General features: G+C 36.4%; 2 protein-coding genes across 8 annotated transcripts in view; one reads left to right on the forward strand and one right to left on the reverse strand.

The window, feature by feature from the left end:
- LOC130884855 (fibroblast growth factor 14) overlaps window positions 1-27,762 on the forward strand; it is a 989,760-nt gene that overhangs the window by 508,774 nt on the left and 453,224 nt on the right. The gene's annotated exons all lie outside the window — the stretch shown is intronic.
- Window positions 1-27,762, reverse strand: part of Itgbl1 (integrin subunit beta like 1) — a 199,413-nt gene that overhangs the window by 5,821 nt on the left and 165,830 nt on the right. Inside the window, exons 8-9 of the mRNA XM_057786122.1 lie at window positions 15,113-15,229; window positions 2,226-2,372 (exon numbers count right to left, since the gene is read on the reverse strand). Of these exons, the coding sequence (XP_057642105.1) occupies window positions 2,226-2,372; window positions 15,113-15,229 (264 nt within the window). The remainder of the gene's footprint in view (window positions 1-2,225; window positions 2,373-15,112; window positions 15,230-27,762) is intronic.

Raw genomic sequence — 27,762 nt, forward strand, 5'->3', positions numbered from 1 at the left:
AAAAACAGTTAATAATATCTCAATCCGAATCAGTTCACCATTTAGTCACCAATTTGTGATGACTGTCACAACAGAAACATCCATATAGTTTCATAAGTGAGCAGTTCTTGCTTACAGATGTGACTAGCAGCCATACTGGGCATGACATATAGGGCAATAGGATAAGTTTAGTCTTGAAAGTTTAACTTTTTCCCATTCTCTGTTCTGAGGATAAAGAACAGGAGTAGTTGAGAAACAGATGGATGAACGAGGGTACTCTTGACTTGCTAATGGTGTGGGTGCAGCAATATCACTGTGTCAGTTCAAGGATATATTTAAGGGCTTGTCCCATAACAGTTTCTCTGACTATTGGAGCGATTACTTGTTTCTAAGGTAATGTTATTAAGACAAACATACTATTGTGCCACCATGGAACCAAATAAATAAATAAATCCCCAAACCAACCACCACCACTACCAACAACAACAAAACCACTATAAATTTCACTATATATTCTGCACAGGTAGCTAAACTTAGTGGCAACATGACCACTAAGCACATCTCTCTTGGTCATTTACAAAAACAATTTCAGCCTGGGATCAAGGCCCCATTCCATCGCTGACTTTCTTTTTCATACATCAAGCCTGACAAAATGCTGCAACCCTAACCCCAGCAGGCAGTTTTCACTATTGTACTAATGACGCCATCTGTTCTGAAGGTCACAACTATGTATCTTGTTTTAAATTTTTCTATGGAGTGATTTATTGTCTTGGCTATAAATTTGTAAGAAATAAAATGCTATTTCTTCATCGTCTCCTGAAGTGAAGGCTTTATTCACAGTTCTTAGCAAATGCATAGTTCAAGCCTGTCATATTGGTGGAGGCAGGTGACAAAGTATCATGGCATGCAGGCACAGGCTGGTCCCTGGCTCACACCTGTCCCATAAGAAGAAAAAGGTGTCTGTACACTTTGGTATCACCAGAATGGGGCTTTTCTTACATGAATTTTGTAAGATTATATTAGTCAATTAGATTTATCAGAGATACAGAGTGAAAGGCTGTGAGAAAAGAAAACTTCCTTTCTCATTCACCATGTTGAAATTCCCCAGTCCCTCACATGCTGTACATTTACTGTGATTCTTGGAGGCAGGAAATTGGACATTTCTCTCCGTGAAGCCCCTAACACCCTTGTTATCCTCTGTAACAAAGACAAATTATAGTTGCAAGAGCTCAGACCCAGCCCCTTTCTTCTACCATTTCTTCCACCATGAGGCCTCCAGAAAGGAGGAGAAGAATTTCACCACGTGTTGCCTATCACTAATGTGAGCCATGAAACCCAGAATGGAAAGCCTTGGATAAACTTTACATTGTTCTTTACGTTTAGCCATGACCGAGCATCCTCTAGGATCTCAATGGTCAATGACCTGTGATTAAACTCGCACCACCCAAAGCATTAACTGGGAAAGCGTTAAGTAGGAATTAGTGTTTGGTTCGGTTTGAGGATCAATATTTAATCAAATTTTGCATTCTTTTTCTTTTTAGAAAAGATTTAATTCATTAAAAACTATGTATGTGAATGTTCAATGAGCATGAGAGCAAGGGCCATGCAGGTGAGAAGATGATGTCTAATCCCCTGGATTGAGTGTTATAGGCAGTTGAGAGCCAACCAATGTGGGTATTAGGAACCAAACTCTGGTTGTCTGCAAAAGCAGCAAGGTTCTTAACTACTAAGGTCTCTCTCCCCAGCATTACTCAAAGTTTTTGTATTTTCTATATGCAAATTACCTAGCTGAAAATTCTGAATCAACCCAATTGCTTATATATTTTTATGGAATAATTTTGCATAAAATTCATTTCAGAGAGTAAATGGACTGTAACTCACTGCATTAGTGAGTATAACTTTCTGTATCCTTATAGAATTTACAACTGGACATGACTCAGCAAAAAGCTATTTATGGTAAGTTTCTAAATATAAATATTAAAAAACTATACCTGGGTTTTAATATAAATGGAATCTTCTTTTGGTAAAGCTTTTGTGAAAACTTAGGAAGCTTTCCATCTCTTACACAGACAAAAAGGATCATAGCACCTAGTTCCCACACCTGTTGCTGATGCTCAGCTTTCAGGGTTAACACAAGCTGAATGCCTTTCCTCAGGCAAAGTTCATTCTGGCCAAACTGGTTGCTACTTGCTGTTCTGAGGGACCAGGTGTCTCAGCAGGGATGCAGCTCCAGCAGTGATACTCACCCTTCCCTGAGCACAACATGCCATCTGCCGACTCACACAAACTCTTGCTTTGTTCTTCTGTCATGTTACACTTCCGTGGGTGTTGGCAGAGCTTGCCAAACCATCCTTTCTCACAAACACAATGACCACAGGAGCATGTGCCATGGCCTGTGAAACAAACATAGATGAGGATAAGAGGAAGATGTGACTAAATGTGCAGAAAAATTAGTTTATAAATAGTGCATGTAAATGATAGGATCTCATCTACCGTCAGACACACTTTCCTTATACATACAACATTCTGACACATCATTGTTTAAAACAGCATCCCAACAACAATCTAGCTTAGCATGACACATTTGGATGTTGTATAGGAAAAAAGCATTCGAGAAAAAAATTGAAATTATTTAAAATGGAATTGTGAGTTCTTTCTTATTTGCGTTTCTATCAGCATGTTGTTTGTGTCGCTCTTCACTGTGCAAACCATTATACTCAGTTCAATTTTGAAGGCTAGTCACGTCATCGCTGCTTGCAGCAATTGTTAATTGCTCTCCTGTGGCTTACTAATAAAAACAAAAGATATTCCTAATGATTTTACCTTTTTACATTACTCTTCATGAACAAGAGCAGATAGAGCATAAATACTCATGTCTTTTATTAGTGTGTCAAAGTTAAAAATTGCATGAGACTTGTGTTCTCATTTGACCTCCTGTCTTTGTTTTTTTGTTTCTGATGTTTATTCCTGTTTTTTGAGATGTTTATCCTTTAAGATGAAACACTATGCTTGTGACAGTTATACAGGGGTATATAGTCCTCTCTACCTGTGTGTAAGCAGACATCTACTAGACTTCTGAATTTTTCTTTTTTCTTTCTTTTTTTTTTTTTTTGGTTTTTCAAGACAGGGTTTCTCTGTGGTTTTGGAGCCTATCCTGGAACTAGTTCTTGTAGACCAGGCTGGTCTCGAACTCACAGAGATCCGCCTGCCTCTGCCTCCCGAGTGCTGGGATTAAAGTTAAAGGCGTGCGCCACCACCGCCCGGCTAGACTTCTGAATTTTTCAATTTAGTTTTTTATTTCTACCAAGTGCTTTGTTTTTTTCCTGATAGCCACACCTTCTTACAGACAAATCACTCTCTGAACCAGTTATTTGCCTGGAAATGATTTCTCAAGTATCTATTATGAACAGAATATGGTGCCAGGAACCATAGCATAGAAAAGGAGAGATGATGGCTGAAAGATGATCCTGCTGTGTTTACAAGGACTTGTATCACTGTCGTCTATACTGACTAGTGTTTATGGATCTACAGTCACCATTCTTTCTTAAATATGTGTTCTGAGACTCTTTTCTGCATGTAGAAAGATTAATGGACAAGACTCTTTTGTTGAAAATTCATTATCATGATTAATTTAACATAACCACTTATGAATTCAGGTAGTGATTTTCCATAGCTTGACAATCTCAAAGTTAATGGGAAGCAGATGAGAGACAAATTTAAAATAAATCTGAACAAAGACATCTATTCCCAAAAGTCTTTCCTCATTCATTAAATGTTGTGTTATCATAGCCCATGAACTCAGGTGTCATCCCCATCTTACAGACAAGAAGTCGAATGTTGTGGGAACTCCTTCAGACAATAGCTTTAAAATACCAGCCCAGCTGGCCTTGGTGAGTTCCTGATAGAACATCTCCATTGTCTCAGTGTGTGGGTGCACCCCTCGCGGTCCTGAGTTCCTTGCCCGTGCTCTGTCTCCTGCTCTTGATTTGGACCTTGAGATTTCAGTCCGGTGCTCCAATGTGGGTCTTTGTCTCTGTCTCCTTTCATCGCCTAAATGTTTTTCTTTGGGTTCACCTTCTTAATTAGCTTCTCTAGGATCACGCATAATAGGCTCAACGTCCCCTATTCATGGCTAGAAACCAAATATGAGTGAGTACATCCCATGTTCCTCTTTTTGGGTCTGGCTCACCTCACTCAGGCATGGGATAAAACCGGACTTGCTGAACATAGTAGACAATGAGGACTACTGAGAACTCAAGAACAATGGCAATGGGTTTTTGATTCTACTGCACGTACTGGCTTTGTGGGAGCCTAGGCAGTTTGGATGCTCACTTTACTAGACCTGGATGGAGCTGGGTGGTTCTTGGACTTCCCACAGGGCAGGGAACCCGGATTACTCTTAGGGATGATGAGGGAGGGGGACTTGATGGAGGAGGGGGAGGGAAATGGGAGGTGGTGGCGGGGAGAAGGCAGAAATCTTTAAGAAATAAATAAATATAAAAGAATCATAAAAAAAGAAATTAAACTGAAAATAAAATAAAATAAAATACCAGCCCACTTTGGGTGTAGTCTCATGCACTATAAGTACAGATGAAGAACACATGTGACTCCTTTATTTTCTACTGGATTCAGTTCCCAGTTCCCAGCACATATAGAGATCTGCAGACTGCTACCTTTACTGTGAGTTTATCCCCAAATAGTAAACCTTTGTTATACTCCACTGTTGCAAGGAACTGCTTGTTCATCCCGGCAGCCCAGAACTGAAATAATCACACAGAAATTGTATTAATTAAATCACTGCTTGGCCCATTAGCTCTAGCTTCTTATTGGCTAACTCTTACATATTAATTTAACCCATTTCTATTAATCTGTGTATCACCACGAGGTCGTGGCCTACCATCAAAGTTTCCGTGCGTCTATCTCTGGTGGCAGTGGCTCCATGGTGTTGCCTGACTCCACCATTCTCTTTCTCCCAACATTCAGTCTAGTCCTTCCTGCCTATCTAAGTTCTGCCCTATCAACAGGCCAAGGCACTTTATTTATTAATGGGAATCACAGCACACAGAGGGGACTCCTACATCACTCCATTCAGGGCTATTGTGGAACTCTTTGATACTATGACAGGTGAACCTCTAAATGCTATGCTATTATGTTTCATGTTGTAATTCAAATACTGTAATCCAGTCACACAGCACCAGAACTCGGCTCTATTTGCTCGGATTTCATGGTCCGCACACCTTCCATGGCAGCACAGCATCTTTCTCTTTAGGAAAGGAACTGCCTAGTCATGTTTTCTTAACGTGTCTTTTTAACTTCTACATCACCTGCAGGCTTGTACTTGGCTCTTCCCCCTTTCAAGTCTTTTTTTTAATTTTTTTAAAAATATTTATTTATTTATTTATTTATTTATTATACAATATTCTGTCTGTGTGTATGCCTGCAGGCCAGAAAAGGGCACCAGACCCCATTACAGATGGTTGTGAGCCACCATGCGGTTGCTGGGAATTGAACTCAGGACCTTTGGAAGAGCAGGCAATGCTCTTAACCTTTGAGCCATCTCTCCAGCCCCCCCCCTTCAAGTCTTAACACAACTAGTTTACTTATGCCCTCTGACAATCCACCTAGATTTTATCCTCATGCTTGTTTTTGTGATCTAATAGACAACCTCCATGGCAGAAGAAGCAACTTCCAAAACTACAGAAATGACAGAGACATCTGGCTGCTTGGACAGTCACCCCAAAGTGTTGTGGGATATCTTTACATTGTGAACAAGTACTGCTGTGATTGGGGTAATAAAATGTTGAGTGGCCAATAGCGAGGCAGGAAGAAGCTAGGAAGAACTTCTGGGGCAAAGAGGACTCTAGGAAGAAAAACGGCCAATGTTAGACTCAGAAAAGGTCAGACATGCCATGAAAAGAGGTAACCGAACAACATTGAAGAATGTAGTTTAAAATTCTGGGTTAATTAAGCTATAAGAACTTGTTAGAAAAAAAGCCTAAGTTAAAGCCAAGAGTTCATAATTAGTAAGAAGTTTCCATGTCATTATTTGTGGGCTAGTGATTCCTGCAAGAAAGCTTATTACACACGGCATCCAAAATGGAAGCTCAGATATCCACACATAGGGCCTATGAAGGCTAAAAAACAAAAGTTCCAGACAGAGAGAGCTAGATATGGTTTCCTGTCCCACAGTTTCTCAAGCAGGCTGATGCTTGCAGTCTACAAAGGTGCGGCTCCTGGCCTGGCCTGTCTGCATGCTTCAGCCAGCCGTCAATGTGCTGAGCAAAACAGCACAGCAGATGAACACATCCTGTAAAACTTGGCTCATGTGGTCAGAGAAAACTGGAGACATTTAGAAAGCCAGGTCCAGATGCAAAAAAATCCTCTAAAAAGTTACAGTATGGTTAAAGGGGTCTTAGTGCTGAAAATGAATAGCAAATGGGCATAGACAGCCACGGGAAATCGTTTTAAAATAATAAAGTCTTTAAAGAGAGAGTAAAGTAATATGAAAAATAAGCCTTCTGATGATGGAAAATTTTATAACACAAGGAGTTTTTACATGATATGGTACTTTGTTAATTATGAATTTTTGAATGATAATGAGAAGAAAATGACAGGTGCTGAGAGACACTGGATTGTGGAAGGTACTGCTGAATTAAACCAGCCTATGTACTTTAAAGATGTCTTGGCTTCAAAATGGAAGTCAGACGGTGTTCTGTGTTATGGGAGAGGTAGTGCTTTTGTTTCCACAGGAAACAAACAGCTATGGATTCCTTCTAAGTTAATTGGGATCAGATTTGACAAGGGAGACTTCCTGAGAACTTTGGTAAAGAAAGACAGGAGAGAAAAATACAGGAAAGACTACAAGACAGGATCTCTCTCCATGGAAACGGTTCTGAGTTTGATGAGAGAGTATAAATCTTGTTGGCTTCAGGATCCTCAAGACTTATTATTACATACCACTCTTTAATATGGCATGGACAGAGGTTTGGTTATACAGTCCAAATAGACTGATAAAGTTAACAGATGCCTTTTCCCTGCTCAAATATAAAACAGAATGTCATCTTTAGCTGATTGGTAAACACTACACATTCTATACTTGAGTTAATACAGATATGTATATATATGTATATTACCATACACACACACACACACACACACACACACACACACACACAGAGCAAAAGGACCAGACACCAATGAAACCAAGTAGCTTAGATGACTCAGCCTCCCAGAATGCCTCTGTTGCAGTTTCCTCAAAATTCGGCATCCAGAATAATTTCAAAACCGCTAGTTGAGATGGTCCAGCCTTACAAACTACTCTAGCCAAGATCTCATATAACCTCTATACTTTCCCATCACATAGAGATTAAACAAATAATAACACAGCTAACTCTCCCAGGACTTATTCATTATTCCAATTTTCTCAGAGAACCCTAAAGATGCCATCACTCCCAACAATAGGAAGTAGTCTAGAGATCATGATGCCCACATTCCAAAAAGGTGGGGTGGGCAGTTTCTGATCATTCAGTGGATGGTTATCTTCCTTTGCGGGGGCTTACAAGTTGTTATTGGTCATGGTCAGGGAAAAAAACTAAGAAAAGGAGATTAGATTCAGGGATCTTGTTCTAAAAAGAAACAATGGGTTTGTATATATGGTAAGATAAAAGGGTAGATTATTGAATCTACTTTAAAACTAAAAAGCAACTATTAATCTTAAATATATTACATTTGTATGAATTTTTTGTATTGATGCAAATTTAAAGGGGTATTTTTATTAGAACATATTCTATATATGTTTCTATTCTTGTTTAAGGTATTGTACTTATGTCATTTGTTTATGCTATTGTACCTGCCTTTGACACTGGATTGGAGATCAGACTTAGGTCATCATACTTTCACTACAAGAGCTTCACCAACAGAGCCATTTACCCAAATCAAGTCATGAGATTTCTTTTAACTATAAAGATTTCAGGACTGTTCCTCTAGGCACATAAATCCCCTGAGGCCCTATTCCTATGACTCCCTACTTGCTGTTCTGTTTCCATGGTAATTAGAACCTTCTTAATCTCACTACGAAATGTTCTTTCCAAAAGTGATCCCTTTTCCAATTCTTTTAAATGCACAGCTGTTCTAGATGCTCATTTCAAAATGTTTTGAATAATTATTGAATATCTTTAATTTTCTCCATAAAGAGAGCTGTCAAGTACTGTTAGTAGTACCTACAACATTACATCATAAACCTTTGAGATACCTCCCTGCCAGGTTTCACATTCTTGCTCAAAATGCCCTAGCCCACACTTTTCATATCACAGCTATCCTACTAGTCCTATGGGATTCCCTATTGTTCAACCAGGAGGTCCTTAATATTCATTAGATTCCTAAAAATCAGAGCTCTAAGCTACATTTCAATCTTACTTTGTCTCTCCTCCTTTTAATATTACTGACCCTATGCATCTCATACTTGCTGGAGAAAGAGTGTCTTCCTATCCTAATATATTCAGGCCCTGCCTAGCCTAAAACTATCAGCAAATGACTGAGTACACTTCCATAAAGAATTCTATGGTATCTACAAGTAGAAATCATTTACGCTCCTCTGAGATTATTTTCTATTTGAGTGTGTGTGTTACTTGGATTCTAAGCCAAGGCAAATATATATTTTCAGCATTTTATTCTACTCTAAACTACATTTTGAGCCTTCTTTGGAAACTTCTTTATGATTTTGTTTCTGACTTTGCATGGAAATCTCTAGTGTCGAGGGAGGTATTCTGCAATTAATTTGGATATCACTGAGAAAAGGTCAATAGCTCCTCACAGAGAAAAATATATTATGAAATTTGTGTGGAAGAAAAAGGAATCATATTTGCCATTTATTAGCTCTTTTATCACAGTGTTTTACAAAGTAAAATTGGCAACTACACCAGACAATCATCAAACCATTGGCATTTACATTTTGATTTGTCATTTATATGCAACTTTCTTTTAGTTAAAAATCTTAATCAATTTTTAAAGTGTATTCTTAATGTGACTATAATTCAGTTATCAATTCTAGAAATGTCTGTACTTGGTATTATACTATCAATTTTGAATATAGTAGAGTAAATGAAGTATTGGCCCTGTTTTCATGGCATTTACAGTCCATTAGGGGTAAACACATGTCACAGCAAAATATACACTTGGGTTACTGGAGCTTATGGAGGTTGTCACTGTATTCAACAGTGAGAACAGGGCAAACAAAGTATTCAGAGAAATATTTAGCAAAACCAGTTATGAGAAGGGGCCAGGAAGCTAATGTTCTAGGAATGGAGCCTAGAAATCCTTAGGACAAAAAAGAGCTGGGCACATTTCAGGCAGTGAAGGCCAACTGTTTGAAGAAAAATGATTAAGCGATTAATCAAACTGAAGTGAAGTTCTTAGTAAGTTTGCTGTGGGACAATGGTCTTTTATCTTGTCACTTTGTATTATTTTAATAAAACACTGATTGACCAGTAGGCAGGCAGGAAGTACAGGTGGGGTTACCAGGCAGGAATTAGAGACAGACACAAGAACAGGAGAATTCTGAGAAGAGGAAAGCTCAGTCTGCAGTCATCACCCAGACAGAGGAAGCAAGATGAGAATGCCTCGTGTAAAGGTACCAAGCCACATGGCTAACACACAAACAAGAATAATGGGTTAATGTAAGATGTAAGAATTAGGTGATATGTACCCTCAGCTAATAGGCCAACCAATTTATAATTAATGTAAGCCTCTGTGCGTTTCTTTGTGACTGAAAAGCCACAGGACTAGATGGGACAGAAAGCTCTGTCAACACAAGTTATTTATCTTTGGTAAAAAAATTTGAATCTGTCCTGAGAGGAATGGGAAAACCACAGAGGACATTAAGCCAGATGATGTGGCGTAATTTACAACTTTAACTCCACTTAAGTAACTTAGTGGGTTGGGTATGTTGGGGCATGTGAATTTAGAAAATATGCTAGGCTATTGATGATCAAGTCTAAATGGAAATGAGGAGAAAAACTTTATATTTCTGCCTTGACGGCAGAGCATGGGCCTATGGGATAAACTGTGAGACTGCAGGTAACATGTACTGAAAAAACCAGAATAAAACACACTTTATCAAATAAAGAAGTTTTAGGAGATTTAAGGGAGAGCATTTTCCCTTTGTTGATTCTCCTCAGTTTAAAGATACTGGAATACAAAGTCAGATAACTAGATAATAAGCTATATTCTGCTTGGAGCTCAGATAACAGACTGGGACTGATGTCCAGCAAATACATTCTAAAGTTTACAATAGTACATGCCATTTTGAGTTTTAGAAGTGAATGAGTCTATCCAGGGAGAATAAGTTCTAACTAACTCTAAGTTTTAAGGCTAGGATACAAAAAGAAAAGTTAGACAAAGTAAAATTTACCAGAGGAAGAAAATACCATAACAACAACAACAAAAAAGATGTCTTAGAAATAAAGCCTACTGAGCACAATATTTCTGAAATTTTGAGTTAAAAAATTACAAGAATTATTAGTTTCAAACCAACTTTTCTCTGACAACCATTGTCATATCACCATTGAAGGTTGTAAAGTATCCAGGGCCAACAGAACTCTGAAGAAATAACCTGTACTGAGAACAACCTTACTTCTAGTGGTAAAAAAAAAAAAAAAAATCATAGAATAGAACATTATGAGATTACCTCTAGAGTTTAGTTTAATGAACTATTGCCAAGGCTCTGAAACAGCTTTTGTCCAGTTTCCTTAGTCTTTGCACATATAATAGACTTTTCATAAGCAAAAACCCATTCAACTTGTCTGACATGTTTATCTTGCCTCCTTGTCTTTTCTCTCATGCAAAAGCATTCACTAAGAATACAGTACACTTCATTATCTAGTGCAGTACTCACCATAGGAGGGTATTTACATTTAGTCAATCTAGATAATATTTTTAAAAATTAGTTTTTTTAATATTTCTAGGCACGGGACAAGTAGCCACATAGGTCAGTTGATATTGTAAATAATTCAGATATAAGAAACTCCTGCCAATTGTGTGAGATATGTTAAATATGTCTACTGGAGTTAATGACCTTTCCCGTTGCAACTCATTTTGTCAACTCTGTTAATCTGTTCCTAAAACCATTGTGATTGTGCTCTAATAACTCATTTTATCTTTTATGATTAGACTTAGCACTTCACACCACACTAATATCCCTCTCCCTTTCTTAATATTAAGAGAACTCAATTTTTTGTTTGCTTCAGAGAGGTGATAATCTGTCCAACTTAAAAAGTACCTGGTTTACAATGGCCATACGACCTGGTTCTAATAAATGAGACATAAAAGAAAATTTCTTTGTAAAGTTTCTAGGAAACTTGTTCTTCAAGGAGAATGGGACAAACAGGCAACATGCATCCATTCTTTTGTATCTCTTCCTCCTCTTTTCTTTTTCCTGGAAGATGGACATATTAAAGGATGTCTAGGAGAATGAGAATAAACCTTATGCTCTGAGAACAGGACATAGCACAAATGTAAACAGAAAAGGTTTAGGACTTGGGTGGACTCTGACACCAACCTCCCATCCATTTGAGGAGTGCACCATATAGAATTAGAGGGCCAACAACTTTTCTAAGCACTGTTCTGGCTGATTTCAGATTTATAATGTCACTGATGACACTCCCTTAAATGTTGTTTTCTTCATCCTAGGAAGCCTTCCTCTTCATCAGAATAGGAACCCAACAGTTCCTGACATTGCTGAATTTGTAATTGCAGACTGTATGATTTCCTTCGAATCGCAGCCATAAGCTAGAGAAGTCCCAGAAGAAATGGGGACTGATTGTGTAATTAAGAGGTGGCTCTTCATTATCTTTCCTTGCTTCTTAAATTGGACCCCTGGGCAGTTATTCTAGGAACAAGGGGCAATGAAAAAAACAATATGCAGTCCATTTCTCATTCTCACCCTGGGTACGGGGCATGCAGGAGGGAAGTCTCTGATTAAGCTTACGCTCACTAAAATAATTAAACACATGTGGGCCAACATCTGAATACATTCTCTTTTTGGAATCTGAAAATCATACATTGCTGAAAAGAAACAAATCTAAAGAACTATCAGTCAGATAAAGCATCTTTAAAGACTGAATTTTTTGAGAAGAAATTCATGCCAATTTTCAGTTTATATCCATTTTATTTGTTAAGAAATGGTTAGAGAAAAATCTGCGTACCCTGTATAGTGATGGAACATGACTCACACACAAGCTAATTAAATGAAGAAAGGTCCTACATCATGCTTATTTTCTTTTTTGCCATTATCATGACTCTTTTGGAGGTTTTAATTTTAGTTTAATCAAAACTGAACTGTTGAAATTTATGAAATTAGTTACTTTCACCTTTGAGTACTATTGATAAATTATCTTAACCTGCCAGAATGGGTTTAATCATCTTTAGTTTTAGTGTTAGTTGGTGGATTAACAATGTTGACTCTTGGTTTTTGCATGATTGCTGGTTAGGTGGACATACAGATGTTTGGGATTTACTTATTTGTTGTATTCTCAAAACAGTATTCTCAATCAGTCTCTGCTTTTGAATTAGAAGCTATATTCAGTTCTCTGGCTAAACCCTGAATATGCCGAGTTCTAGACTAAATTTCAAGGTGAATCCATGGATCAGTCTGGTGGTAAACTGAGCAAACAGTCCAAACTCAAAATTTTAAATTTATTCTATGAGCCCAACCTAGAATAGTGTACACATGTTTCAAACTTAGTAATGGCGTGCCCACCACTGCCTATCTTTAACAGGAGGGATACTAACTTCCTAGTTAACTTTAACTCTCAACTTGACATGGCTACAGTCACCTGAGAAAGGAGTCTTAATTAAGAAATTGTTTAGATCAAACTGTCCCATGGGCTTATCTGTGTGGGTGGTCTTGATTGTTAATTGATATAAGAGGTACCAGCTGGCTGGGCGGTGGTGGCACACGCCTTTAATCCCACTCGGGAGGCAGAGGCAGGCGGATCTCTGGGAGTTCGAGGCCAGCCTGGTCTACAAGAGCTAGTTCCAGGACAGGCATCAAAGCTACAGAGAAACCCTGTCTCGAAACACCAAAAAAAAAAAAAAAAAAAAAAAAAGGTACAAGCTGTATAATCAGTGCAATTTAACATACTAGAGAATTTGGACTTTCACCAACCATATTTCCAAATATTTAAATGAGGTTTATGGATTTAGATTAGAAAAGAATTCTCCACCTAAAAGGAAACCTAAAATAAAATACAATAAAATGTCATCAGATATCATTTTAGTTGATATTTTTATCAATGAATTTCACTTTGATTTTTGCTGTGCTCTTAAGTGTTTCAAAGGAAAATGCTCATTTAAAAGCGAATTTTTATATTTTATTATTTGTTCAAAAAATGAATCACGGAACTTGCAAGCAAGAGATAGAATTGAAATACGACATAAAGTGAGCTTACCTAGGATCAGAAAGATAAATAGTGCTTTATTTTCTCCTTTATGCTGTTAGCTTCTAACTTTTACATAAGAAGATTTTTTTTTTTGTAAGAGTGTGCATATAGTCTCAGAAACAATTAAAAAGGTATCCACAAGAAGGGGAATATGGTATTTAGGGGATAATTTTGGAAGAATAAAATGACAGTGGGAAGAAAAGTGGAAGTAGGAATACTGAGGGTGAAGGTGGAGCAGAAGGGACCAAAACTAAGTGCGTATGAAAATGCTTTAAGGTATTCTGTTACTTTGTATGCTGATTAAAAAAATGAATCAAAAAAATAAAAATAAAAGCAACCCTTTCTCCATTAAGAAAGGAGTATCTAAGACAATGCATAACAAATAGAGGTGAGGTATTTTTATCGTAAATAAGAGCTCCTAACAAAGCTTTGAACAAAATGTGCTAGAAGAACACCTCAGCAGTGAAGAGCACGTACTACTCTTGCAGAAGACCCAGGCTTGGTTCACAGCATGCACGTTAAGCAGATCATTACCACCTGCAACTATGGTTCCAAGGAATCTGATGGGTATCTGCATGCATGTATATCCTTAGGCTTACTCACATATAAATAAAATGCAATGAATACATATTTTTAGAAGACACAGGAAAATGAAATATCTTTCCTCAAAATAACAAGTACATTTTAATCTCTATGATTTTGTTTAGCCTTCTTAAACCTAGATGCTTTCACATGAAAGACCAACATCCAAATATTACCTGTTATAAATCCAATCTAAGTATACTCCAGCGAATTCTATACTCCAAAAATAGATAAAGCTTTTACTTTCTCTTTAACTTATCTGTATCTTTCTGAACTTATAATTTATTTGAAGGATATTCTTTTATTATAAGCTTGAAAATAACTTGAATTTAGGGAAAGATGATGGAGGGGAAGAAGAGAGGAATAGAGTTTGATTATATTCACAATCACAACACTCCATGAATTATGTGTCCTGCAGAGGCATTGCACACAGAAGAAAAGTAAAATAATTTCCTGAAAGGTGTCATTTGGAAGCAGATCTGGTGACATTATTCAGAAGAATTTGAGAAGATAAGGAGTAGAACACCGGGTAAAGGGGCAGAATTGTGATATTTCCCAACTTCTCCATCGCAGTTGACCTCATTGGAAAAACCATCTTTTCAATAAGGAGACAACTGTAATGTAATGACAAAAAATGTAAACCTAAGCAAGTATTCCATAAGGAAGTCACAAATTCTCATGATTTTTTAAAGCTAGTAATAAGCATGTTCTGCTTTGAGGGGCACCTAAAACCTATGTTTGAGGAATCCCAGTGTGAGACTTGGGCTCCTAGAGAGGTGAAGCTTGTTTTCTGAAATAGAAACATCAATATCTGTGCACTGTAGTGCTTTTCATGAAATGAGAGTGCTTTGAAATAACAATCTGAATATTTAGTTGAACCTGAGGAGAAATGTAACTCCAGAGGATAAGCAGTATTTACAAATGTTCCTGATTCAATAGTATTAGTGAAAGCCAGCGTAGGCCCCAGTGAGTTTCTTTGCCATGAAGGATGGAGGAGGAGCTTAGGTATATTCCTTAACTTCTTTGAACAGCAATTTTAAATGTAAGCAAGCAATGAAAAAGGCAGCAAAAATATCTGCCTGCAGATGATGTAAGGCTGACAGATTGGTCATTACCTCCACAGACCACACCCTCCAGGTCTTCACAGCGCCGGTCATCACACTCGCAGGTCTTGCCGTACACCCGGCTGTCCCCTGGAGGGTAACAAGTGCATCTGCCACACTCGCATTTGCCTATAAGGTATCCAAAAAGAGCAGGGTTAGGAGAGTCGGTCTCAGAAGGGCCTTCAGAGAAACAAGCATGTTCATAATTCAAATCTCCTGAAGTATCCAGCAAATGGTTTTGCCACCTTCTCTACAACATGATAAAGGTCAGACAAAAATGCTAAGAAACCTGGGGGTGGAAAGGAGACTGGTTGACACAGAAGTTTGCCAGGTTTTTTAGGCCACTTTTGTTTCAATTAACCCTGAGGGAGAAGTCCATGATGAAACTATTTAATATTTACTTCAGTTTGAATGTACTTCAAATTAAAATTATTAAAATGATTACAAAAAAGCAGCTTATATGCATAAAATAGTCATATATGATCAGTATATATTTCACTTAATTTAATGTAATTTGACTATTTTAAAGTTCTTTTAATTGGATGTAGAGCTTCACATGAGAAAAAATAATCATGGGAATATTTCTGTTTGATAACTTAGTGATTATTTGTGGACAATTCCCTAGCTCGTATAATTCTTTTACTATGAAACAAATGTCAAAACCCATGACCTTCTAAGTTATATTATATTTAGCCTAAAATCTCAAAGCACAAATATTTTACAGAATGAGTTTGGTCCATGCTTAAGGAAGACATCAGCTAGTGAGATGACACTTGCCATCATTATTTTTTCAGTTGTACCTAGATGTCAAACACTGATTCCTTGCCATGTCCCATTTTTTATAGTACCACACATTGACTAGTATATTATACCCATTTGACAAGAAATTGAGATATGATTGAGGTTAAGTAGTTGTTCATGGTGAATCAACAAGTAAAGATTATATTCAAAATTTATATCCATTATCACTAACTTTAAATCTTATTTACCTATCTATTAATTTACCTATCTATTAATGTATATTATAACTTAATATAGTATCATGAAACCACACAGGAAAAAAATTCCCCCTTTTTTTTTTTTTTTGGTTTTTCGAGACAGGGTTTCTCTGTAGCTTTGGTGCCCATCCTGGAACTAGCTCTTGTAGACCAGGCTGACCTCGAACTCCCAGAGATTCGCCTGTCTCTGCCTCCCGAGTGCTGGGATTAAAGGCATGCGCCACCACTGCCTGGCTAAAAATTTTCTTCTGTTTGAGAAATTATGCCAGTTTGCCAGAAATTCATCTGAGTGATAGAGCTTCAAGACATCTGTTACTTCCAGTCATTAGCCCAACCATCATAATTACACACCCACTGACATGATCCCATGATGCTTCAGGACTGGCTCTGCAATGCATATGTATCTTGCTAAAGAAATTTGGAATTGGTGACGATGGACAGAAAGAAATATAGTATTTAGAGTCACACAGTCTCAGAGCTGAAATTACAGATGATCTAATGCAGTGATTCAGTCTTTCTGGCAGGAGTGATGGGATGAGTGTCCCCTTTGAATACTGTGAATAACGAGATACTTTCAAATCAGTGGTTTTTTTTGTTTGTTTTGTTTGTTTGTTTGTTTGTTTGTTTTGTTTTGGTTTTTTTTTTTCTGGCTTCAGAACAACTGCTCTTTGTACTTGAGGATAGCGCCAACTTCAGCAACAGAATAGGGTCTCATCTTGAATGGCAGTCCTTCTTTGCCCTTGGTGGCCAGAATGAAGACACAGAAATCTTCTTACTAGAATGCTGGTTCTCAAGGATGAAAGAAAGGTACAGGCTCCTAGGAGAAACAGAGAGCTTAGCCCAGCCGACAGCACCAGCAACTTCCCAGGCTGCTGCAGAGACTAATAAATCAAGTAAATTCTGACCCTGAACTCTTTATAAAATGTCTTTTATCTCATGAATAAAACACACAGTCAATGGTGGCTGTACACTGAAGACACTGATATCACTAGTGTATCTTATTTTTTCCTTCTTTTGTACTTTCTGCTGTCTCGTCTGTAAAATCGCACCAAAGTGAGAAGTCAGTAGAAATCTGAGCTCTCTCCAAGACCATCTTCCCACTCATATGTGGTTACATGGTAGAACTGCTCCTTGTCTCTCGTCTACTATCACTTCACGACTAAGGCACTGAGTAGAATTTCATACTAGATATTCATGCCTAAATCCTATCATAACAGTGAGATCTTCACAATCCATGAGTTTTTGATCCTGTTAGGAGTTAGTAAAGGTCTCAGCTACTGAACTAAAAAGACAATGATAATTCAATTTATTATCTTAAGTTTAAAAAGTTCAATTTAATCTACTTTTAAGAAATTATATAATTTTATAGATTATTCTAAAATTTTGAAGATATTAATGTGGTTTCACAAACTACTATAAAAGGAGAATCAAGGTATATATGTCTAATGTTAATATGTGCCACTTTGTGATATATTGTCAATAAAAATCATTATAATTTATTGATTTAAATAAATGAAAATCAGTATTTTGTTTATAAGACAATTCAGAAAGAGGAAAACCTATGTGATAAGATGTTAATTCAGTCAATATGACCAATATTATCCAATAAAAACTTATCTAAGGTATATCCTATTCTAAATTGGACTACATACTCTTATTAAATGTAGATAACATGATTAGTTGTCAACACAAGGCCAGTACAATTATACTTTCCATATAAGACAGTAATCCCAACTATGCAGCATTTTAAGGACTATGTAAATAAATAGGTAAGAAATAATAATAAAGGAAGGAGGATAACAAAGAGATCAGGTAAAAATAAATTTTACACATTTCACGTATGACCCATAAACCCCAGAAATACTTTAATTCAGGGCACTGACAAAATGGATCCAGAAAAAAACATTGAGTGAGGTAACCCAAACACAGAAATACAAATATAAATGTACTCACTCGTAAGTGGTTTTTAGGCACAAAGAAAAGAAAAACTAGCCTACAGTCCACAACCCCAGTAAAAAAAAAATACAAGATCTCCTGAGTAAATTTGAAGTGTGAGGGTCACGGGAGAGGATAAAAGGGGAGAGGAAAAGGAAGGAAGAAAGGAAGGAAGGAAGGAAGGAAGGAAGGAAGGAAGGAAGGAAGGAAGGTGAAGAAAAATGTGTATCTCAATAAAAACCATAAAAATGCACAGCTCATAGGTATATGTATAACTAATTATTTATCAGATTAAAATATATCTCATTTAAATTAAATCTTAATTTATATTTTTGCTTTTCCTATATCATCAAGATGAAAAGCATTTTGCTTCAAAGATAGACATGGTTTGTCTTAGAGCACATTTTTCATAAGAACTAAATAAAATATAATGACCATAGGCCATCTTTGGAGATTCGTAGGAAAAACATACATAGCATTCATAATACCAGAAGCACAACATAAAACAAAAGTCAAATGTGCTCTAATACATTAACAAATATTTATTGATATTTTGTTTTATGTAAAGTTCTGATTAAATATTAAAGTGCCTTGCCAAACAAAAGAACCATATCAGCCAGGAAGTGTTGACACATGCCTTTAATCCCAGCACTTAGGAGATAGAGGTAGACAGAATAGTTAAGTTTGAGGCTTTGGTCTATAGCAAGGCCCAGAATATTTGGGGCTACACAGAGAAAACATGACTCAAAAACAAAATAAAACAAAAAACAAAAATAATAGAGAGACAGCTATGACTATATTTTTTGCTTCTGTTAAAGAGGCTGTTTCATTTCACTAAACACTGACTACAGATAAGATAGTTAGAGAATGATTGTATTACCAAATGTTAAATAATTTTTCAATCATTTTTTCTATCTACAAAAATGACAAATAGTATAAAAATAATATGACTGGAATTGGTGTATGGAAAGTTAAATGTATTCAATAATTGTTTTATTAAATATAGAATTTTCCTAGGGTATTCTTTCTCTTTAAGTCAACAGTCTCAAAAATCTTGAACATTTCTATTAATAAAGAAAACAAAATTTCACATTCATATAAAATTTTCTGACCATTTTGGAGTGACAGTAATATATTTTTTCAAAAGTTCTGCTCTGTGCTTATCAAAGAACCAGCACTTAAGTATTAATTTATACCCATTCCTAACTTTGTCTATATAGATAGTCACACACTCTCCCAAGAACAAATGTACTGCCTTTAAAAAATCATGGTCTTTGAAAACATATAGCATCATGCTTTTCTCTGTAGTCTGAGGGAGGGGTTGAGTATCAATGTCAGGAGAAGAGTGGACCAATCTCTTTCTAATATGAGATTTAAGTCTGGTGGTTGTGGTTCAGGGGAATATGTGGGAGCTATAATAAAACATAGATGAGCAAGAGACAGAAAGTGTCTTAGACTACAAATGAGCTGCGCAGCAGTGTAATGCAGACCAAGAAACTCTAAAGAGGTCATAGTTCTTATAACACCAGTTTCATCTTTACCACTGCAATTCTTTTGAAACAGAATTAACCAGCAAGATCTTCAGTGATCAAACTGGTCTGTCTCCTGACCTATATTATACTGTAGTTCAGAAGTGGTAGGGATCTCTTCTTTTCAAATTCCTGCAGGCTATTTTTAGGTGTATCCTGTTTTGCTCAGTAAATCTTGCTCCCTTCCCATTTTATGCAAATATTGAATGTTGAATTGTCTGCAAGTTCATTTTTGGAATGTCTTCTGTATTTTCTCAAATAACATCCCATTCTCTATATTCTAAAAGTATCTACATGATTAAGAAGCTCCAACACATAATTGAGCTATACCTAGCCCCTGTGAACAGACTGCTGTATTCTTTAATTAAACAATAATTCAATTAGTGCTATAAAACAGCCCACTCAAATCAAATCATATCCTATATCATGGTAAATAAATAGTATTCAAAATCAGAGATTAGATAGAAACATGCTTGTGAAAGACATTGTTATTAATAGTGCAAATGAACAAAAAATAAGACAAAATCAAACAGAAAAGGAGAAATTATTAACATGTATGTTTTCATATAAAATATGAAAATTGCAATTGCATTAAAATAATAAAACATAAGGTAAGAATACATACTAAATCAGAAAGTTTTTAAATTCTAACAGTAACCCAGCTAACAAAATGGAAATTGCCTTATATGCAAAAATAAGCAACACAAAATTAATGAACTTAAACTGTGTTATTGCATAGATTCATCCTAAAGGCCCTAAGAGATTTATCTGCTGTGGGGTAATGCTCTCTTATACACTGTGAAGATTTGTCCATCTTATTGGTTAAAACAAATAAACAAGCAAACAAAGGCTTATTGGCTAGTAGTCAGACAGAAAATATAGGTGGGAATTTTGGAGAATTTTTGGAAGAGGAAAGGCAGAGATGGAGTCACAGCCAGATACAAAGGAAGCAAGATGAGAATGCCTTACTGAGAAAAGGTACCAAGCTACATGACTAAACATAAGCAAGAATTGCGGGTTAATTTAAGTTGTAAGAGCTAGTTAATAATAGCCTGAGTTGATAGGCCAAACAGTTTATAACTAATAGAAGACTGATTTTTTTTTTTGGAGTTGAACAGCTATGGGACTTGTCAGGACAGTGATGCAGGACGTCCTTCTGTATATTTGTTTCTTTTATTGAATAATAAGTAAAGCTGTTTCAGTCAATGGCTTAGCAGAGTAAAGCCAGACAGGAAATCCAAACAGAGATATATAGAGAGAGTAGGCAGAGTCAAGGAGATGCCATGTAGCTGCCAAAAGAGAAAGATTTCCAGAACCTTTACCAGTAAGCCACCGTTTCATAGCAATACACAGAATAATAGAAATGGGTTAATTTAAGAGGTAAGAACTAGCTAGGAATATGTGTGAGATGTGTGAGTCATTGACCAAACAGAATTGTAATTAATATAGTTTCTGTGGGATTATCTGGGTCTGGGAAGCTGGAAAACAAACGAGCAACTCTGTTTACAAAATAGTCCCCAACATGGGTCATGGATCCACATAAAAGAGGGTTTCTAGAAAAAGACAGAAGTCAATTGGAGCTTCTTGGTAGCTGCATATTTTCAGATAGGCTCTGTTTGCTGGCAGCAAGCAGAGTCATGGTTCCTTTAAAGAGAAGGCTTCCTGATTCAGTATTAGCAGCAAAATCTCCTCAGATTCGTGAATATGGGTTGAATTAATATGTAAGAATTAGCCAATAAGAAGTTAGAAATAATGGGCCAAGCAGTATTTTAATTAATACAGTTTCTGTGTGGTTATTTTGGTTCTAAATGGCTGGGACAAACAAGCAGGGCCTCCCTCCAACAGATAACTGTTTTATTATATGTAATTTTACTATGTAAAAGTTAAAACCTTACATTTTATTTAGAAAGAAAAATGGAAATAATGTGGGATATCCTTCTGTATCTGTTTTGCTTTTATTGGATAATGAACAAAGCCATTTTAGCCAATGGCTTAGCAGAATAAAGCCAGGCAGGGAATCTGAACAGAAATATATAGTGTAGGTGAAGTCAAGGAGATGCTATGTAGGTACTAAAAGAGAAAGACACCCAGAACCTTTACCAGTAAGCAACAGCCTCATGGAGATACACAGGTTAACTTAAGATATAAGAGCTAGCTAGGAATATGCCTGAGTCATTGACCAAACAGTGTTGTTTCTGTGTGATTATTTGGGCCTGGACAGCCAGGAAACAAACAAGCAGTCCCTGTCAACAGGACAACTCAGTCGGTAGATCATGAGACTCTTAAACTCAGGGTCATGGGTTCACACCTCACATTGGGTGCTGAAATGAAGTATAATTAATAAAAACTCAGAGAGAGAAATTTGGGTTCAACCAGAAGACGTGAAAAGCAAAGTAGCCAGTCACTGCTATCTCTAACTCAGTCTGAAAATGGCTATCCTGCCTCTAGAAATTTCAGAATGAGATTGTGTCTGAGAGCTGTTTCCTTGCATTTTATAATCCTCTCTAGTTCTGGAATTAAAGGCTTGCATCACCCTGTTTCTATGGCAACTAATGCGGCTATAGGAATTAAAGGTGTGTGTTACAACTGCCTGGCTGTAAGGCTGACCAGTTTGGCTGTTATATTCTCCTGATCCTCAGGCAAGCATTATTTAATAAAATACAAATGAAATGTCACTACAAAAATTCAATCTATAAATGGTTCCCAAACATTTGGCAAAAATTTTCACATAAAGCCTGATAAAGCTTTAAAAAAATTCTATGCAGAGAAAATCAAAATCAAACACAGCTTCTTGGTAACCATCTTTACTCTGGTAGGCTGTTTTCTGGATGCAAGCAGAGGTGTAGTTCTGTTAAGTAAAGCTTCTTAACACAATATTAGCTGCAAAAACACATGGTGGCTCTTTCAAGAGTCTTTGCCACAAAACACTTAAATGGTGTTTATGAGCAGTGGTATCAGGCTCCAGGGTGGTAGAATGAAACTAGAGAATCCTCCAAGTTGCAACAATAAGTGTGGCTCCTGTCATAACTCTGCCATAAAGCTAGACTCTCCAAAAGCTAAGAAATGGGGTGGAGTAGCAGCCAAAAGTGCAGCTTTAATCCTAGTTATATCACTTAGTAAATTAAAGACTCATGTGTGCTGTGCACCATGCCCCCGTGTCTGCACTCTGTGTGTTGGCACTCAGTTACTGAGCTTCAGGGAAGGGGGCTGGAGGTTAAAATACACAAACACACACAGAAAGAGAGACAGAGACACGGGTCATCCTTGAATTCTCCAAGAATGCCCCTTTATTGTGTTCAGGGGCAGATTATATAGAGATAGCCATGCCCCAGCCACACCCACCAGAAACTACTCTCCTGCCATCAGGAACTCCTGAAGTTCTCATGCTCAGAGCAGCTGTAGGCACTCAGATCAGGGGATTACAAGAAATTCAGGATCTGGGGTCTCACTGCTCCCAACACATGTGGTCAGAACAAGATAGAGATAAACAGTAAGAACAGATTCGAATGAAAAAAAAATCTTCTAAACTACTTACAGTTTGTTGAAAATATACATAGGATTGGAGAGAAAGAAAAAAGAGAAAGTCCTTTTAAAAAAAGAAATAGAGTAGTCAGGTGAGATGGGACATACCTGCCAGATTTTGAGACACAGAGGCAAGCAGATCTCTGTGAGTTCAAGGCCAGCATGGTCTACAGAGCAAGGTCCAGGACATCCAATGATAGACAAAGAAACCCTATAAGAGAACATGAATAAAATAGTCCCACACTAGCTCAGAATTGGGTATTGTGAAGGGTTTTTTATTTAGGGGAAAATCACAGAACACAGTCCTCTGCAGGGGCAGGCAACAGGAACCAAATCTAGCAATCAGGCAAAAGATGGGGGAGGGCAAGTTTTATGGCTGCATTTATAGTATGAGAGACCACATTCAAGTAGGCTGGTATCTTAAAGGCTATTGGCTGAAGGAGTTCCCACAGCACCTACCCCTTCTGTCTAAATAAGAGAGTTCTAATCTTAATACAATACTATATATAATAACAATAAGAACAAATATTAATAATAAAAATTAGAATTACAACAAGCATAAAAAGTGTCAAGTAAGAAATATATGCTAAATATTTCAATAATTATCCTATCCTAAGGAGTCTAAGCTTTGCGTTAGAAATGACTTAGCCAAGACATGAGACAAAAGTAACTATGACTATCTAGTCTTCAATCCTATCAAAGATCTGAGAAGGGAAATAATGTTACTTGAATAAACAGGGAGTACAATCAAGCAACTTCTAAAATGTGCAATAAATGACAGAGACAACTGGCTACCTGGGCAATCATCCAAAGTCTCATTTGCAACATTGGAGCAAACAACTTTGTCCAAGGCCTAGAGTAACTGACAGACCCTTTTCAGAGGAAAGAAAAAATTCCAAAACCATCTTACCATGTCTTGACAAAGTTTGGCAGCTTTTTATTTGTATCCTGCTTGTCCTATCCAGACGCCATCCATTTTGCCAGTGGTCGAGGCATGGATAGTTCTTTGCCCAAAGGCCAGTTTTCCAAGAAGAAAACAAGCTCCAGTGGAGTATCTTCAGTGCCCAACATGCTCTTGGGAATAGATTGGTGCTGCCAGGAGTAATTGTGTCCCACATCAATAGAACCCTAAGTTATGTAAATGTCATAGTCTCCATTTCTTTGAAGTGGTTGAAGATTACCTATCTATAAACAATACAATCTCCGTGTATCTAAAGAACCTGATTAGTCTAACTATAAGTATGATAAACATGTATGACTATTGACCTATAATCCTTAATACCTATATAGCTTAAAGACTAAGACTTCATATCAGAATATTAAACAATCTTTACATAACTGTGCAGTAAATGAGGACAATGACCTCAAAATTAAACAATGTATAAGTATCTTAATCAGTGGTAGAAATGTATACTGCAATGTAATAAATATACCCTAAAATTGTATCAATATACAAAATGTCTTAAGAAGAGGTAGAAACATGCATGCATACAATATGACAAAATAATTTTTCCGAAGGGTAAAAATATTGTAAACAGAAATAGGAGCATATTCAATATGACAAATAAAATTTGAATTTGTATCAATATACAAGAATCTATACTAATATAAATTGCCTATAAATAATAGTTCACAAGCATTCACTTATTACTATTATTCCATTCAAAACCCTGTCTCAAAAAACCAAAAATTAAAAACTAAAGAAATAGAGTTTTAAAAAGTCACATAAAGATGGAAAACACACAGAGAATCCAGATACTGTATATTATTATTTGTCTTTGAATTGTTTAACTGTTGAGGAAGGAGCAACTGATGCTAAAAGACATTTGATTTTAAATGATGCTAGATTAATCCAACCTATATATTTTGAAAGTACCTTGAATTCAAAATTTAAGTCAAAAGATACGTTACTTTAGAGAAGAGCTTTTGTTTTTTGTTTCCACATGAAATGAGAAGCTGTGGATTCATTCTGAATTAAGAATAATCAAGATTAATTGAGTAAGATCCCCTGAAAAATACCCAATAGGAGCAGATGTCCCAGATTATTCAACATTTCAGAGCACCTCTGTTGCAGTTTCCTCTGAGTTCTACATCCATAACAGCTTCAAGACTGCTGACTATGATGACCCGGCCTCATAGAATACTCCAATCAGGACCTGACTATAATCCTAATTTTTTTTAGGATTCCCAGAAGATTACTAGCACCCCCAATTAGCAGGAAGTAGCCTAGAAAACTGTGCGCACATTCCCAAAAAATTGATTATGAATGTCTGCCTTTGTTTAGTGTGTTGGTTACAAGTTGTTATGGATAATTGTTAGGAAAAAAAACTAAGCAAAGAAGATTAGTTTCATAGTTCTTGTTTTGAAAAGAAAAAAGGAGATATGCTGTGGGATACTGTATACACTATAAAGATTTGTCATTCATATCGGTTTAATAAAATGCTTATTGGTTAGTAGCCAGGCAGCGAATATAGGCAGGGAAACCAGACTAGAAGAATTCTAGGAAGAGGAAAGGCAGCGATAGAATCACCACCAGATACAGAAGAAGCACAATGAAAATGCCTTACTGATAATAGGTATCAAGCCATGTGGCTAATTATAGACAAGAATTATGGGTTACTTGAAGTTGTAAGAGCCAGTTAATAATAAGCCTGAGCTAATAGGCTTGCAATTAACATAAACCCCTGGGTGTTTCTTTGAGACTAAATGCCAGTGAGACCAGGGAGTAGAAAAAATTCCATCTACATTTATTATTCTATAAAGGACATATTTTGTTACAGAATTAGAAGGAAGCATTTTTATATGCTAAATTAAAGTGGTACCAATTATAATGTAATAACTATGTTTAAACTTGAAACTTTTCTCAAGTAAATAACAACATATATTATAAAACAAAATAAATAACTGTCTGTGTGTCCATGTGTATTATTTTGCGAAAAGCCTAAAAATAGAGTAAGCCTCCTATCATACAAAAGTGAGTCATGTGAAATGATCAAATGATATATAATCTAGTTAAATGCAATGTCCCTCTACTATAGTAAATAAACTGTTAATAAAGGAAAATTAAGAAAGGAAAGAGAAAAAATAAAATATATTACCTTAATAATAATAATTGCCTTTTACTATGAATAAAACTTGGAAAACTTTAAGACTATAAAAAGTAAATATCTCATCGGTTCTGCTCAAATTCACATTGGAAAACTTTGTGGGTGATGTATGATACAAAAGAAAAAAACATAAAGAACACATACAAAAAACAAAACAAACATTGCTTGGTGTGATAGCAGAGGCAAAATATAAAACATGAAAATACTACTAAAATAATTCTGATTATTAACAGTGTTTATCAGTTACTATATATCAAGCATTAGTAAAATAAATTGCATATATATTGCATTGTATGTGTATGTGTGTTTGTGTGTATCAGCCTTGAAAGCAAAATCTTAAAGTAAATTTTAAGAGCAAAGAAATAACACATCATTCAGTAATATTGACAATTCCATTAACAACCAACTGGCCTATTCTTTTGATTAAATAATAAACAAAATCTCATCAGAACTTCTATACATATTGTACACCAAGATATTTTTAGAACTGAGAAGTAGCAACAATCAAAACATCATTGAATAAGAAAGTTGAAATCATTTTCTAAGATGCAATGGCCTGTTTAAAGGAGGTTGGATTTAAAGGGAAGAGGAGACAAACAGAAGCTGCATAGAGAATAAAGATGCAAAGTCTGGACTACAGAACACTCTGTTAGGATGAAAGGGCAAGATGGAGCACAAAGAAAAGACATTTTTCCACATACGTGGTGTTTGGGTAAATGGCTATGAAACAAAATATGAACAATTTGATAAGGAGCCTATATTTGCTAAAAAAAAATTAGTAGTGCAGAGGAGAACCACAGACTGAGTGATGATGTCAGCAACACATAAATCTGACAAATCTGACTGGCTCATATTCTCATTATTCAGAGGACTCTAAAACAACCCAATCATTAACAAATTAGCTGATAGGACACCTCTGCAAGTTGGAAGTTGACATAGACAGTAAATACATGAAAAGAGATTCCTCTTACTTAAACCAGAATGCAATAAGGTCTTCCTGCAGAATAGTCAAATTAACTAGAATTTCAGAACAGATCACAAGAAGCGCTGGAAATGGCTTTGAAATGGAAGTCTTGTGCAGTGGATGCTGGTGTATATATAGGTAAAGTATTGGGGTTATTTGACATTATAAGTTAGAGTTGATATGGAAATTCTAGATACCAACAATTTGATTTTTGGTTCTATTAACTAGAGAAAACATACATCTTTCAACCATGAGATATTCCAGACACTCAGCCACATTCTCCCTTATTGTATCAAAGGATAATACAATGAAATGCCAATGGTTGTAATATATGAAACTTAGCGTTTTATTGTTTTTTAAATTATGTGTGTGTGTGTGTGTGTGTGGTATGCATGTGCACACACACATGGGTACAAGTGTCCATGGAGACCAGGGTACCCAAGTAGAGAGTTTGGACCTGCCTTGAGTGGATACTAGGAACCCAACTTGGGTCCTTGGAGTAAAGGTAGATAGGCATCTTTTGCCGCCTGGGATACCAACCTCCAGCAGCACAGGGCTCAAAGGGAAATAAATGGAGTGGACATACTGTGACTTTTTTATCTGAGAA

Source organism: Chionomys nivalis, chromosome 12, assembly GCF_950005125.1.
Source record: "Chionomys nivalis chromosome 12, mChiNiv1.1, whole genome shotgun sequence".
Classification (NCBI taxonomy): Eukaryota; Metazoa; Chordata; class Mammalia; order Rodentia; family Cricetidae; genus Chionomys; species Chionomys nivalis.